The sequence below is a fragment of the Pleurodeles waltl genome, chromosome 8 (assembly GCF_031143425.1).
Source record: "Pleurodeles waltl isolate 20211129_DDA chromosome 8, aPleWal1.hap1.20221129, whole genome shotgun sequence".
Lineage (NCBI taxonomy): Eukaryota > Metazoa > Chordata > Amphibia > Caudata > Salamandridae > Pleurodeles > Pleurodeles waltl.
In genome coordinates, this window is record NC_090447.1 from 1,287,375,524 (window position 1) to 1,287,391,406 (window position 15,883).

The following is a 15,883-nucleotide window of genomic DNA, read 5'->3' on the forward strand; positions in this document are numbered from 1 at the left end:
AGATATCTCACTATTTTTGACTTTTCTGAGCCTGTCAAGTCCTTCTTTTGACCCATTTTGCCAAAGGAAAGGAAGTTGCCTAATAATTATGCACACCTGATATAGGGTGTTGATGTCATTAGACCACACCCCTTCTCATTACAGAGATGCACATCACCTAATATGCTTAATTGGTAGTAGGCTTTCGAGCCTATACAGCTTGGAGTAAGACAACATGCATAAAGAGGATGATGTGGTCAAAATACTCATTTGTCTAATAATTCTGCACTCCCTGTATACTCATTATGGTTTCTTGTCGTAGATGGTCACTGGGGCCGCTTGCCCCGAACGCAAAATCTACGATTTTACAGACCAGGGGAAGAGTTACGAAGGTGTAATCTATTGTAGTGCTGACTGATGTGTTGTGAAAGAAGGCTGCTGGGGGGCAATCCCCTGAGAAGCGCCCATTTAGGGCACAGAGACTCAGATGTTCCAGATCCCCCCACTGATTTTGCGCTATTTTTGTTGGCTTCCCCCATTTCCCTCTTTCCTGCTGCAGAATATTCCATACAGAAAAATGTCTGCATGCATCTGTATACCTTCCTTCATCTTTGGATCTTATTCCACATTTATTTGCTTATTCTCAGTTTTTTCCTCCGTCCTAGAGAGTTGATAGGATGTGCCTTCAATTTGTGTCACTGCTGCCTGAGTTATGACCCTATTTCTGGAGCTGACCTCTTTAAAGTCGAATAGAAGGTACCCTGTTACAGCTGGAAGTGTTGATAGTTTGTGGATTATTGAGTGACAATTGCAGCATGCTTGTGTTGGCTGCGTTTCGGTCTGGGCTTTTCGTATCAGGCTGTCCAAGTCAGGCAGCTTGGTGTCGATGTTTGAAACAAGTATAGCCATGGAGTGAAGCAATGTTAGTTGCATGTCCATTTTGTCAGACTGGTATTGCATTGCATTAATGGACAATTGTATAGTGTTTAAGAGGGAGGACTATATGTTGTTTGTCTCTTCCTTTTTTCCATTATGTTTGTGGCTCCTGGAGCTTGCTGTCCTCCCCCAGAGATAGCACCGGTGTATACGAAGGAACTAGTTCTTCCTACTCATGTGTTGTTAAATATGATATATTTGATGCTTCATCATTTGAGGCCTCAGCATCTGTTCTCTCTTGCTTACCTGAGAGGTGATCTTTGTCATTGGCACTGCATGATGGTTTCTCCGCTTCTGCTGAGGTTGATGTAGATGCATGACATTTTTGTAAATCTGGCCTGGTGGTGTTTGGGCCCGTTAAGATGATGGCTGTCTGCTCTAGCGGGGCCTTGGAATCCTTTGCTTCCTCTGCCAGTATTGTATCATTGTGGTCGTCCTTCTGCTTGGCTGGCATTTTTCAGCAGTCCTTGCCGTAGGTTTCTCTGGGGAAAGTGTGCCTATCTCTCTAGGGGCCTTGACCGTCCCTTGGTTGCCAGAGGCCGCTGCTTCTAAGGAACCTTCAGTGAACAGAGAATTTTCCCCTTCGCCCTCTCCTCCTTGTATCCTCCTTCCTATGTTGGAAACTGAGGGGTTGCTAGGGTTTATGACCACTGGTTGCAGGGGAGATTAAAGTCAGTTAAGGCCCTTGTTTCTTGAGTATAACACAGCCCCTGCAAATTTTACGAAGGAGAGTTTTGTATAGCTCTTTGGCTAAAGCATCACAGTAGTTGTTGCCGCTTCTACGGCTACCAGAGTTGGGCAAAGGGGCCAATCCTTATTTTTCCCTTGGATGAATTTTTTGGTTACTTTGTTAGTCCCTTTGCAGGACCTTTTCCTTTTGTTGGTTGGCAGAGAGCCCGTTTGTCTAACTCTTCCTGACCTCATTTTTGGAGTTGTCTGCCTGGTTGGGCCTTGCTCAGGCTCTTCTCCTCCCTCACCTTGGTTCCTCGGTTTTTTAAGGTAAGATAGAGCTTGATAGAGCTCGTTGGTTGCAATGCAGCGTGAGGTGGGGTGCTGATCTCGTCCTTGAAGCGCCGCCTCACCCCTTGCACCTTCCAGGGGAGTACGAGCACTCACAGCCAGCAGTTCCAATAGAGCCCCAGTAGAGCTCTGACAAAGCCCTTCACCCGGTCGTGATCGGTTAATCGATGATTGCCCTTACAGTTCCACCACTCCCCTCATGGCAATCAGGGGCACGAGCACGCTTAGAGGATCCTGTCAGTCCAGATATAGGTAATTTGGAGATTGTTTGGAGGTTTTTTGCAACTCTTTAGTACAATGGTAGTAGTCTGCTATTGGACTAGTTGTGCCATCCCTTTCAGCGTTGGATGTTGTTCCCTTCTCTTAGGAATCCTTAAGTCCCTGGGTTAAGTGGCTGGAGCGGGTGGAGTAGGGTGGTACTGGTAACAGGAGGCCAGTTGAAGACAGTTGATTGGCACTATTGGCTGCTGCTCGGCTATGAAGGGCTTACAGGGGGAGGGGAAGCGGACCTACCGCAGCTGCAAGCCACACCGACCTACTGCCGGCTGCTTTTGCCTCTGTCTGTGGTTGCCATGGCTACTAAGCCTGTCTCCCCTGCTCACCTCTCTACCGCATCCCTCAAGTCTTTAAGGCCTCAAAGCCATTAGGGCGAAGCACTCCTTCACTATTCCTTCTTGTCCAACTTGTTCTTTGCCTGCATGCACCTGCACTCACCCACTTACAACCTCTTTTGATCCCTGGTGTTGGCTGTGGTCAGTGGGGTCGGAGTGGGGTGGGAGGCCAGGTGGGGGGCCTGGTGCTGGGGGCAACACGTTTCGTGTAGGAAGGATGTGGCGACAGATAGCAGGTGGTGGATGGTAATTACAATTAGATTGTGCCGACTGAGACCAAGAGCCTCTTGGAGGTTCTAAGGTTGTCAGACCTCCTGGAGGTGTGAGGATCCAAGGGTTAAAGATGAGGGGGATGGCTAGTGCAAACAGACGGAGGAGCTAGGTACTGGGTGCAAGATGTAAGGCTCAGGCTGGGTGTAGACCCAGGCCCAGAGTCCCGTGCACTTGAGCCTATGCCTCAGCCTGCCCCCGCCCCCCCCCGACCGCTACCTGCATAGGGGCCAGCGTAGGCCAAAGCATTACCTTTCCTGCTGGAAAAGGGCTTAAAAAGGGCTACCACTTGGCAGCGGCCCAACAATGGTGCACAGAGGTGAAGCTCGGCGCTTCATGCTGTTCACTCACCGGCTTTGCTGTGCTCTTTGCGGGCTCCTGCTGCTGGCTTCCGTTGCTCTTCTCCCGTTGCTGGTGCGGCTCCTTGCCACTTCCTCTCTTTCTCTCCGCAGCCAATTCTCCTGCTCACCTAGTTCCCCCCTCGATCCTTGCTTGCAGCTGTGTCCTCGCTCTCCGATTCGCCTCCACCGGCCACTTCCTGCAATGCCTCCACTTCCTCCGGTTCCAGTTGTACCTAGTCACTGTGCAATCTGTTAAAATGTGGCCTAGTGTGTTCAAGACTAATTCCACATTTCCTGAACAGTAGTTTGTCCCGCAAAATGTTTGAAATCATTTTGAAAGACTTGTAGATTTCTACCTAGAAAAATCAACCAAAACAATGTGAAAAAATACTATTGACTATATTAAGGGCCCTTTGTGAAAAGCAGAAATAGTTGCATGTTTTTTTTTTGTGACTGAATGAATGTAATATTATTTGCCAAGAAGGGTTGGGCTTTAATTGTGCAGAAAAGACATCCTAAAACATTCTACATTTTATTTTTCAATACTAGACGAGTGGCAGAGCTCTTCATGTTTGACTTTGAAATCAGTGGAATTCATTTGGATGAAGAAAAGGTAACTTATTACTTTGGTATTAAAAGTGGGATTACTACATTAGTTAGGGGTATGGGGAAGGGCATAAATCATACAGTTTTTAACGTGGCAGCATCAGCTATGGCATTTGGTATGAGATTTTTGGAAGACTATAGTGTATATGAATTGGCCTATCATTTCTGCCCTGTGGCTTATTACCGGAACACCTTGATGTAAATATTGAACCAACTTGCATAGTTATATGTGTGTGTGTACAAATGTATTACACAACAGGGAACTGTGCAAGAAAGTGTCAATTTGGGTCTTGTTGGACATAGAACGTTTTGGGATGATCAGTCAAGCGGGGGCCAAGAAAAAGGGTGGATCAAAAAAGTGTGTTTCCCATGTTAATTGCCATGAACTCTGCTGCTGGAACCGCCAAACGGAATTACACCAAATTTGGCAAGAATGTAGCTTTTGGTCAACAGATCACCCTTTTTTTATTTGATGTAAATCCGTTGAGTAGCGTTCGCGATATTAAAGCAAATACAAATTTGTACATCTGGGCGGAGCCTAAGCACAGATCTCATGGTGAGATGTGATTGGCTGTCAGCACTTCAACCAGAAAGTAATGACAGCCATCTTGGGATCAATATACATGAAAGCACCCATTGAAATGCATTGTAGTGAATGGCAGGGTTTGAGGATCACAAAAAGGAGAACACATAAAGGGTGATAACAGATTTTAGTTACAATATAAATCATTTATTCCTATGGTAATAATACCTTGTAAAAAGGCCTTCTGCTGGGATTTCATGAATCATGTTTGAGAGAAAACTGTTTTCTCGTTATTTTCCAGTAGACATTATTGAAGGTCCTCCATAATCGAAAAGGAGAGCTTATTTTCTGTAAATTCACACCATCTTTCTCAGCCTTATAAAAATGAAGTCTGACATTCTCAGTACGACATGTACTTCAACCGGAGCAGCCTTCCATTGTGTTCTACTGCAGCTTCTTAGAGTGTTAGAACAACTAGAGTGCTAACAGTCTTGCTTATGACAAAAGTGTGGCTCACCTAAAGCCATCTTGATTGAATCAAACTGGTAAAACCTAAACGTTTAGTTTAGAAAGGAACAAAATGAGGGGGCTAATTTTGTTATAGAAATTATAGTTAGTGCTGTAGAGAGAAATTAGGACACATTTTAAGTGAGTTCTCAAATATCTTCCTGTTGTAGGAGCAGCCTATCAGTTGATTCCCTTGTGTTCTACTGCAGCCTGACAAAGTGTCCTAAAGAACAACTAGAGCACTATCAGTCTTACTTATGTCAAAATGGCAAAACTGTGGCACATCTAAAGTCATCAATCTTGAATCAAACTAGTTAAACTTAAAACATTTAATTTAAAAAGCAACAAAATGAGGGGTTTTGATCATCATAGAAATTATGGTTGGTGCTGTAGAAAGAAAAATTAGGACACATTTTAAGTGAGTTCTAAAATATCTTCCTCTTCCATTTCATTAAAACATTGACATGTAGACTGAAACAAGCACATTCTGAATTGATGCCAAAAATGTGGCCACCATCTTGATAGAATCGAAGTGGAACACTGAAAGTATTTGCTCATGAGGATACTGCAGTAAATGAGAAATTTTCTAGCTACCGAGAAGGAAAGTTTCAGTTCTATTAAGGACAGAGAGGTGAGGATTATGCATATCTTTCTTCACTTTTTATTAAACAGCCAGTTCAAAGTTCAACAGTAAACTCAAAAACTACAACACCCATGAAACCATCATCTCCATGGTAACCAGTGTCCAATCCTTTCCCTCTCCGATTGTCTGTATGTATGTCCTTTGTTGGCCACGTACTTCCTCGACTTCACTGTGACTGGAAGTAAAGGCACCCTCAAGTGGTTGCTGTATCAGATTCTAAGAGAATAATGCAATACGTATGAGCAACGGTGGTCATGTCCCCTTCGAAAAGAGTGATCCATTTTTAATAACTATACGTTGAAGGGGAAGCAGTTCCAACATAAGCATTAAAGCCAACCATAAAGCATTACATAAGTACAAAGCAATGATTCATCTTCTGAAAAGTGCAAAGACAGGTACCACCTCAAAATGACGTTGTGTCCAATCACCTCTTGGTTTGGAGACACATCCCCTGTGTCGGGAGGGATAATCCTCGCCTCCGTGCCCTTAATAGAATTGTAACTTTCCTTCTCGATAGCTAGGACGTTTCTCATTCTATGCCAGGACCGGAGGCGAGGATTATGCATGTTTAAAGCTTACTCACCACCAAGGAGGCCACTTGATGAATAGGTTTAAAGTAAAACTTTTTGAAAGTAGACTCCGATGACCGGTCAGCGGCATTCATGATGTCTCCCAACCTACCACCTACCTGGACAGCCTTGGAAGCCATGGCACCCCGATTGGAGTGTGCCCCAAATGTTTTTACATTGATGCCTGTCTCCATCATAACCCATTTGATCCACCTAACAATTGATGGGGAGGAAACTGCCCTAAAGGATTTATTTTTTTTAAATCAACAATTGTCTCTCCCCTGGGGGGGTGTCGGTGTTTGGCTGTCATCTCCTCCTATGCCTTTAGACATCTGGCAACACACAATTTTGGAGTGTGTTCAAATCTGGATAGATTACTGACTTGGTATTACATTTGGTCCTTCTGGATACAGTGAAAGTTACTTCGTCAGGTGAGAAAACCCAACCCGGTATGTCAAGGGCTCTCATGTCCGAAACCCTTTTGCACGATATTAGGCATAGCAAAATAGCTAGTTTTGCTGACAACTCCTTACTGGAGATAATACTGGTTGTCCTGCCAAGAACACAAAAGACGCAGAACCTCATTGACATCACACAGTTCGGAACACCTGGGTTCTGTGGGCTTGCATATCCTGATACCCCTAAGTAATTTGCAAATCCATAGGTGTTCCCACACTGGGTTATTGTTCAGCGGGGGTGTCCAGCCGAAATAGCCGATCTGAAGGAGTTGATTGAGCAATAAGACAAACCAGCCTCTGCCAGTTCCGCTAAGAAATTTATGATATCTGTAACCTGGGCCCCCATGGGATTGATGTACCTTTCCACACACCAACGCACCCAGCGCTTTCAGGTTGACCTACCTCTCTTGCATGTGCCTGGAGCCCAGGCCTGTCTGATGAATTTTTCAGCTTCCTTTGAAAGTCTGCTTTCTTCCCAGCAATTCTGGAAATCCTGGGAGGTATTCCGCTGTCACAGGTATCTGGTGTTGAAGGCAAAAGTGCCAGAAATCCTTTGCCAATTCAGCTAGGGCTCTTGAGCAAGTGCCCCCTAGGCGATTTATGTATTGTACAGCGGATGCATTGTCCATCCTCAGGAGGACACAGCAAGAGGTCCGGTCTCGTGTCAGGGACCTGATCCCGCCAGGAGCTCTAAACAGTTGATGTGTAAATTGAGTTCCAGTGGGGTCCAACGTCCACCCAAAGAGACGTCCCCACACCGGGCTCCCCATCCCTGTCGGCTGGTGTCTGATTCGATTATCAGATCTGGTCAGGACCTAAAGATTGCTACGTCGTTCCAAGCCTCCATGTGGTCTAGCCACCATTGGAGCTCTGTTCTTGCTTCCTGGGGAAGAGCTATCAATTTGGAGTCAGTCACTCCACCTATGACGTGGTGAGCTTTCAGGTGGTGAAGAGCCCTATAGCAAAGGGGACCTGGGAAAATGGCTTGAATTGAGGATGAGAGAAGTCCCACCACTCTGGCCAATTTTCGGAGGGAAATTATGTTGCGTCTCGTGACCTTCATCAACTCCGTCCTGATCTTGTCCATCTTCGAGATCGGAAGACTGAGGGAAGCATTGTTGGAATCTATGAGGAACCCCAGAAAGGTCATAGATTGCAAGGGTAGAAGGTCCGACTTCTGTTGGTTTATTATGAACCCCAATTCCTGGAGGAGCGCAATAGTCATAGTCGCATTGGGAAGAAGTTGTGAATGGGACTGATCTATCAGGAGGATATCGTTGAGATAAATCATTAGATGAATCCCCTGGGACCTGAGATGCTCCACCACTGGTTTGAGCAGTTTCGTGAAGCACCACGGTGCCGATGATAGTCCGAATGGAAGGAACGTGAATTTGAACGCTTGCTCCCTCCATAGAAATTGCAGAAACCTGCTATGTGGAGGGAAAATCGGGACCGTCACGTATGCGTCCTTGAGGTCCAGACAAATCTATCAGTCCGCTTGTAAGAGGAGATCCCTGTACATGTGGATGACCTCCATATTGAAGTGCCTGTATACTACCCATTCGTTGAAGGCCCTGAGGTTGATCACTGGGCGGAAACCTTCGTCCTTCTTCTCCACCAGGAATATGTTACTCACAAAACCCCTGGGATGGAGGACTGACCTGCGGATGGCGTCCTTTCGCAAGAGATCCTGAAACTCCGAGTCTATCAGTGCTGAATCTGCATCCGTAAAAATCAAAGGTCTCGGAAGAGATTCTTGGATCGGTGTACCCCAGAACTCTGTGTGGAAACCCGTCACTGTCTGTAAAACCCAGGCGTCTAAGGTAATGTGTGCCCACGTGTGGATGAAAAAAAGGAGTCTCCTCCAAGAATTTCAGGGGAAGAAGGGGTGATTCTTACCGTTAGGGCCTCCTATGGCGTTTGTTCCGCCACAGGCGCCTCTCCCTGGTCTGTTCTTCCCTCTAACCCGGTTGGGGAAGAAGGTACCTTGGCGCCGTCTCACCATCTGTTATTCGTGCTGGCGTAGGTGCTGGGGCCTTCCTCTTCCAGCCCCACCAAAAACCTTCCCAGGGAAAATTCTTCTAATGGAGGTCTGGGCTTTATCAAGCGCTGAAAACGTGACCACAGACTTGCCCAGTTCCTAAATGAACGGATTGTGAAACAGGTTGCCCTTGGTGACCGCCCCTGCCTCTGAACCGGAGAGCTCCCCCAGTTTGGGATTTATCTTTATCAGTAAAGAACGGCGCCTCTCTGCCAAGATGGTGCAGTTGGTGTTGCCCAGGAGGCAAACCGCCCTCTGAGCCTACCCTGCCACGATGTCTGTCGGCAGGGGGGTGTCTGTATGCCTTGCATGCTCAGCCAATTTGATTATCTGTGTTAGGGGTCCTAACACGTCCAATAATATGTCCTGGCATGCCACCCAGGACCCATTGATGCCCTTTTTTGGGTCTTTAATGTAGTTCGCGAAGAAGGTACACATCTTTGGGTCTATATCCGGAGTTGCCGCTACCCTGCCTGGCAGCGTAGGGTGAGGACATTCGGCTCTGAGTCAAGCGCGAACATCCTTATCGAGAGGTTGCCGTATCTTGCCGGTGACATAATCAGTGACCCTCTGTTCCGGTCGACATTCCAAGGATCTGGGGTGGTAGATACCCTCGAGGTCAAACGTCTGAATTGGACTCCTCCCCCTCATGTGGGTCTGGCTTGGTGGGAACCAGATGCCATGGCCGACCGGAATCTTGTTCCTCGCCAGAGGAGGAGTCCCCCTCTGTGTCTTCCTCTACTCGAGTGGGTGACCCCAAATCGGGGTCCAATATGGGGTGAACCTCTTCACCAGTCTCTCCGGGCCATATCCCCTCCCGGAAGGGTGGTCGCTTTAGGGCACATGCACTCTTATGGAAGGCTTCGGTTAGGCATTTGAAGCCCTTCAGGTGCCCTTTGGCGCGCTTGCGCAGTTTCTTGGGAGCCGTCAGCGCTGTAGTGCTAGGATCTGCTCCCATCCCCCCAAACATGCCTGTCCCCCTTAGAGACCTGTTCAGACAATATGGCCACACTTTCCTTTAGGGGTGCCAGGGCCTTGTCTATGGCCTGCAAAAGTAAGGCTTCCACCTCAGGAGGTATGGTGCGATGTGAGGAGTCCTCCCTTGGGAACAGGCTGGGGAAAAAATTGTGGTCCTGTAGGGAGTGAATTCTAGAGGGGACACAGTGGGTAGCCAGTGGACAAGAGAACACCCTGTAAAAATATATAGGTAGCCCCTCCTCCCGCACTCCTTGCAGAATAAAGGCAAATGGCCTTTGCGCGTGCTTTGTGCTGCTGCGCTCCCCAGCAGGGAACTGAACTTACCGCAGAGCTGTGTTCCACGGGGGTTGGAAGGGTTAATAACGAGCCTGAGGCTCAAACCCCTGTCGCGCGATCTTTACAGCGATCAAGCGCTCGCCGCGACTCGAATCGTAAGAAAAAATGCTCCGGTTCACCAGCGAGAGCGCCCTATGGTGGACCCGACATGTCACCACAAAGCAAATCTGCGCTCAGGCTAAAAAGCCTACCGCACGTCGTACGATGACAGCTACAGCAATAAACAAAAGCCAACAATGCTGGCACAAGGTTACAGCACAGATTTCAATAGCTCAATGAGTCAGTAAGGGCAAAGTGACTTAACTGACACTCGAGCAGTGAAGGAAGAGGAAGGACGGGGCCAACGAAGGACATATATATGGATAATCAGAGAGGGAAAGGATTGGACACTGGTTACCATGGTGATGATGGTTTCATGGGTGTTGTAGTTTTTTAGTTTACTGTTGAACTTTGAACTGGCTGTTTAATAAAAAGTGAAGAAAGATATGCATAATCCTCTCTTCCGGTCCTGACATAGAATGAGGAGAATAGAGAGATTGATAATAAGGAGTCTCCCAATTTGCCACTAGAGAAAAAAAGAACCTAAATGTAGCACAAATATCACCCAAATGTAGCAAAGAATAGCCCAATGATAGAAGTGTGCAAAACACTTTAATTTTTTTTTTCAGTTTTACATAGCGCAGACTTGACCCGAAGGTATTAGAGTACTTTACATGGGCATAAGTTATATTACACAAGAACACATTCCTTTTGGGCTTTAGGCATGGGGAGATTCAGTGATTTAGCCAGAATCACAGAATGTCTAGCTGATGCTGAAACTTGAACCTGGTTCCCCAGTTGCAAAGTCTGCATCTCTGGCCTAAGTGCAGCAAATAATCAAGTGATCGACTATTTGAGAACTCCTCGTTTTTTTTTTTTTAAGAGCACATAATTTCTATGGAAATACGACCCTCTCATTTTTATGATTTCTAAAGGAAATGCTTTAGGCATTACAGTTTTGATTACATCAAGGTGACATCAGGCATGCCACAGTTTAGTAATAAATATAGAATGTTAGCAATCTAGTTGTTAGTTAGAATACTGCGGGGAGCAGATGTCAGGGACACAGAATCGGATAATTGAGGGCAGGGAAGCGGGTGCATAGGAATCATAACACCCCATTGAGGGCAACAGTGACACTACAATAGCATACACACAGACAACCAAGGAAAGGTGGGAGGGGGTCAGGGGAAGCACAGAAGGCCATGCATGGCAAGCAAGAGATTTAGTGGCAGCACAATGGCCACGGTGGGTAAGAAGGAGGGGCCAGGGGCATGCACAAAGAACCATGGAGGACAGAAGGGATGGGTAGGGCCTGGACACGGGCAACAGAGGGCAGGGAAGGAGCTTCACAACAAACCATGCAGGGTAGGCACAAGGAACAATTGCAGCACAATAGAGCATGGAGGTCAGAAGTGAGTGGTAGCAGAAAGGACCAATGGAGGACAGAGGGGAGGGAGTGGAGAGGATAAGGGCATGGATCTGGGACAGGCAGCGTGGAGGTGGCAGGTCCAGGCAGCAGTCATCTGACGATGCTAGGCAGGTGGGAGGGGTAGTGGCAGCTCAACAGAACACTCAAAGTAGATAGGATGGAACATGGTAAGAAAAAAGGAGGGAGCAGGGGCAAGCACACAGACATTGGACGGCAGGGGGATGGAGGGTAGGGGCAGCAAGCTAAGAACAGAGGCTAAGAGGGAGGGTGAAAATGGGGCATAGAATTGGGCAGTGTTGGGCAGGGACATAAAGCTAAATGGAGGGTGGTGGCAGCACATCGGACCAGGCAGGGTAGGAGGGAGGGGGCTGGTGCATGGACTCGGACAACAGAGGGTAGGGAGGAGGTGGATGGGGCAGCAAGCGAACTTATCAGGGCAGGTGGGAAAGGCAGTAGCAGGGCAACTGCCATAGAGAGCTGTAATGAGGGAGCAGGGGCATGGACTTGGACAATGGATGGCAAGTAGAATGGTAGAAGCTGGAGCAGCAAGCTTGGGTGGGAACAGCACAATGCCAGGCCCTGCATCTAAACCTCACCCAAACCCCCGCCCTCCCTGGCCCCAGCGTGCATTGTGATGGGCAATATACTTAACACTTTAAAAAAAAAAAAAATAATAGAAAGTCACTGAAATAAAATAAAGGTTACAGGATGTTACAGTTAGGAAATAGAATTTCAAAAAACCTTAGAAATTCACTAAATAACCAAAGACTACAGGGACGTTACAATTAGATTCAGATTTTACACACACAAAACCTAAGAAATTCAGTGGTCATGGTTAGTTATTTCAAGTAACTATAACTCGTGCCCTAAGGTAACTATATCTTGCGCCCTCCCCATGCACTGCTAATTACCCCAGATAGTACATCATTCATGACATCTTCTATGACATCATTGATTCATTTGCAGTAGAATTCTTGATGAGAAAACTATGCATGGCGAGGGCTTGAGTTATAGTTACTTGAAATAACTATAACAGCTGAATTTCTATGGTTTTCTGTGTGTAAAATCTGAACCTAACTATAATGTCCCTGTAACCTTTGTTTTTTTAGTGAATATATGTAATATTTTTAATATACACAATACCCTTCCAGGCTTAGTGTGCTGCATAAAGTATGCAAAAAAGGAATCTGGGAACTCTGGTTAGTTCCCAAGTTTTAGATGGAGCATAGCTCAGTTGTATAGAGCACCCTACAACACCACCGACACTCTACATCTGCTCACCTTAAATGTATGTTTTTCTAGCAATTAGCACAGTGACATCCACGCCAAGCTAGAAAGTGACAAAGCCTTTTGTCATTTTTACTGCAAAATCGTTGTGCATTGGGTTAGCTAGTGCCTTCCACGCTGAACTGGAAAGTGTTAAAGGCCTTTTACCACTCCGGGCCCAGTAATACAACTTTTGAACTTTTGATTGGTAAAAAAAACACCCAACCCAACCTGGGATGAAAACAAGCAAACACTGACACGTGTTTTGCTATTTTTAGAGCTGTTCAGATAGGCATAGCTTTGCCCTGACGCAAGGGGGGAACCCAGTATAAGGCAAGGCAGTACACTTTAAAGCTTAGGATTCCGAGTAAGTTATGCAAAAAAGGGAAGCAGTGAACACTGGTTAGTACCAACGTTTTCGGTGGAGATCCCTGCTTCCCTTTTTGTGGGTGTATGTATGTTTGTGTGTTTACATACATTTTTATGTATCCATTTACACTTAAATATTAATAAATAATATAAAATATTAAATATAAGTTCAACTTAAATGATTACGAAAAAAGATAAAAATTATTCTAAACAATGGTACTCCGTCATTGTGAATGTCGTGTGACATACTGTCTAAAATGCAGTCCTATTTTCTATGTATGTGTTTCATTTGACTGTTCCACAGCTGTATGAATCAAATATCTAAGAGGTAGTCTCATAGTTCAAACAAGTAGTTGCATTTTAACATTCGGCTGTACTGTGGCTAAGAGCTATGCTAACTGTTCTGAATATTTACAGTGTTAAAATGAGGAACATTGCTTTGTGTGTATGGCTGCCTTTTGTTCTGGCTATGCTAATATGTGACAGCTGCAGAACGAAGACAGTGCTTTGCGAGCATGCTTCTGGAATTACAACTGTCACTTGTACTTATCCACTGCATTTTTGACTCCCACACAATATATCACTGATAGCGAAACTTCCAGCTTTTGCTGACATCGTTACAGTGAGGTACACATCCCCAAGCTCTAGACGCACCAACCAGTCATTTGGATGAAGGATATCCCTAAGAAGGTGCATGCCCTCCATTTTTAAATGGCCTTACACCACCCATTTGTTGAAGTCTTCTAAGTTTATCACTGGGCGAAACCCCTTGTCTTTTGTCTCTACAAGAAATAAGGTGCTGAAGAGGCTCATGGGGTGGAGAGGAGCTATGGTTAGTGCCCTCTTCTCTAAATTTTGATATAAAAGTGGCCATTGTAGGATCAATTTTGGGGCAACATGATACCTTCCTCGCTAGAGATGGTCTAGGACATTCTGCCTTGAGCCTTCCCTGAAACTCTTTGCCCATATATTTCTTGATGTGGTTGCTCACATAATGAGACACTTTTGCTGCAGGGACCCAATCTGCAGAACAAAAGTGGAGTATGTTTTTGAACATGTCGGAGGAACCCCCCCAATTCTCTTGTGTTAGCTCCATCTGTAAATGCCATCTTGGGTCGTTTGGCACCACCTTCTGGCCCTTCTGCTAGGGCCCGGTTCGTCCCTGGAATTAAGATTATCATCATCCCCAGCATTATCTCAAGAGGGATAAATATATCATCATCTGGGGTAAACCCAGGATGGTCGTCCTCCCGACTACCTTGGGCATCTGCCCTTCGCTTTAAGGCTTGCGAGATAAGTGGAATCCTTTATATTAAAGCAGGCACTGGGGAGGAATATTGGTTGGAAACTCTGCGGACTTTAGAACACCTAACTGGAGTTTACAGTGCAGAAAAACCTGAGGCAGGCACTGTACTCTCGAAAGTAATTAGCCTGAACCTGCTGACCCGTCGGCAGAAGGGAGGGCTAGGATGCGTAGGCTGACGTGCAGTGAACTTGAGCGCTCTCTATTGGCTCTGGACAATCACTGCGCCAATGCCTGTCATTGCAGTCACTTACTCTGCTTCTGTGGCAGCTGGGCGAAAGGGGCGAGAACCTCTAGCGCAGCAGACAGCTGAGGTGGCAGCAATGAAGGTCGAGTATTTGCAGTGCAATGGGTCTCGCGTTTGCTCATGTTAGAGCTATCAGCGTTGTAAATTCCTAACTGGACTTTTCTTGTCACATAAATTAACAAGCATTGGCATAGCCAATAGTTATTGCCTATTCGAGTGTTACTGACTTTGCCAATTTCTCTTAGCTATGTAACTGTTTTTAAACAAAGACAACATCCTTCTTTTATAATGACTTAGTGTGACCTTAGCAGTGAGGTATTTTGGATTGTTATCGGTGATGCTGAAATTATTCTAAGTGGTATTCTTTGCGGCTCGCAGCATAACTGTAATAAAAAGCGTTCTTTGACTTTACCCGGTATTTGTTTTGACTTCAGAAGAGACATACAACTACACATGTTGCTGTCTGTAAAACTGTCCCAAGGGCTTTGGCTCAGAGGAGGAAGCAGGGGATGTGATTATAGGCAGAGCAGCAGACTTTGGAATCGAGAAGGTAAGTTCGAGTCTTGGAGCCGGCTGAACATCCTGTGATTCTGGGCAAATTACTTAATCTCCCTGTGAATAAAACATGAATGTGACGCTGTGGACCCAAACTGTTCTTAAAATGATTTAAATCCATCCCAGCAGTGTGCACAGGAGAGCAACACAAGCCACCTGGTATTTCCTGGTCAGATGTTTTATGCTCGTTGAAGGCTTCCTGTGCCATGTCAAAGGAGACGTGTGCCTACCACTATGGTGGGTTGTAGGTGGAACAGCGATTACCGTGCCGGAATCGGTGGGGATATTTCATGCATATACTTTTACAATGTGGTGTTTACCTGTCCCACACTGTTTATGCATATCAAAGTAAATGGTGTTGCACCACGAGGTAAATACAGGCACATCTAAAGGTGAGGGAGGAACTCTATTTAATGAAGGTTGGCTTCTCACCATGAGCACAACTACTGTGCGGTAAACGCTGAATGACAAACTTTAAAGAAAGAGGCAGTGTAGGGCTGAGAAGATTTGACATTTGAATAACGGGGCTAAAGTTTAACACATGTAAAGCTTTGGAGACTTTACCAGTGATGTTTATAGCATACGCCTGAGAACTGAGATCCCATTCTTTTCCTCCTCTTGCTCGCTCTGCAGTCATGTCACATTGTTTAGCCCTTTGAATACTCCATTAGGAAAATTCAGAAAAGCTCACAGAAGAGGACAGCTTCAGTCATTGATTCGCATGCGCGGTATATGTTCTAATGTGACTCACGGCTGCCTTGCTGTTGCCTTTGCTGCTTCAGTGTGATGAAAGAAAGAATGGGACGGCCCCACATGCTTTGGGGACATTTGGTAAAGTTAATCTGCTGTGTTGG

General features: G+C 45.9%; 1 protein-coding gene across 1 annotated transcript in view; it reads left to right on the plus strand.

Annotated features, from left to right (window-relative positions):
- MIPEP (mitochondrial intermediate peptidase) overlaps positions 1-15,883 on the plus strand; it is a 700,113-nt gene that overhangs the window by 83,966 nt on the left and 600,264 nt on the right. Inside the window, exon 5 of the mRNA XM_069202242.1 lies at positions 3,707-3,770. Within this exon, the coding sequence (XP_069058343.1) occupies positions 3,707-3,770 (64 nt within the window). The remainder of the gene's footprint in view (positions 1-3,706; positions 3,771-15,883) is intronic.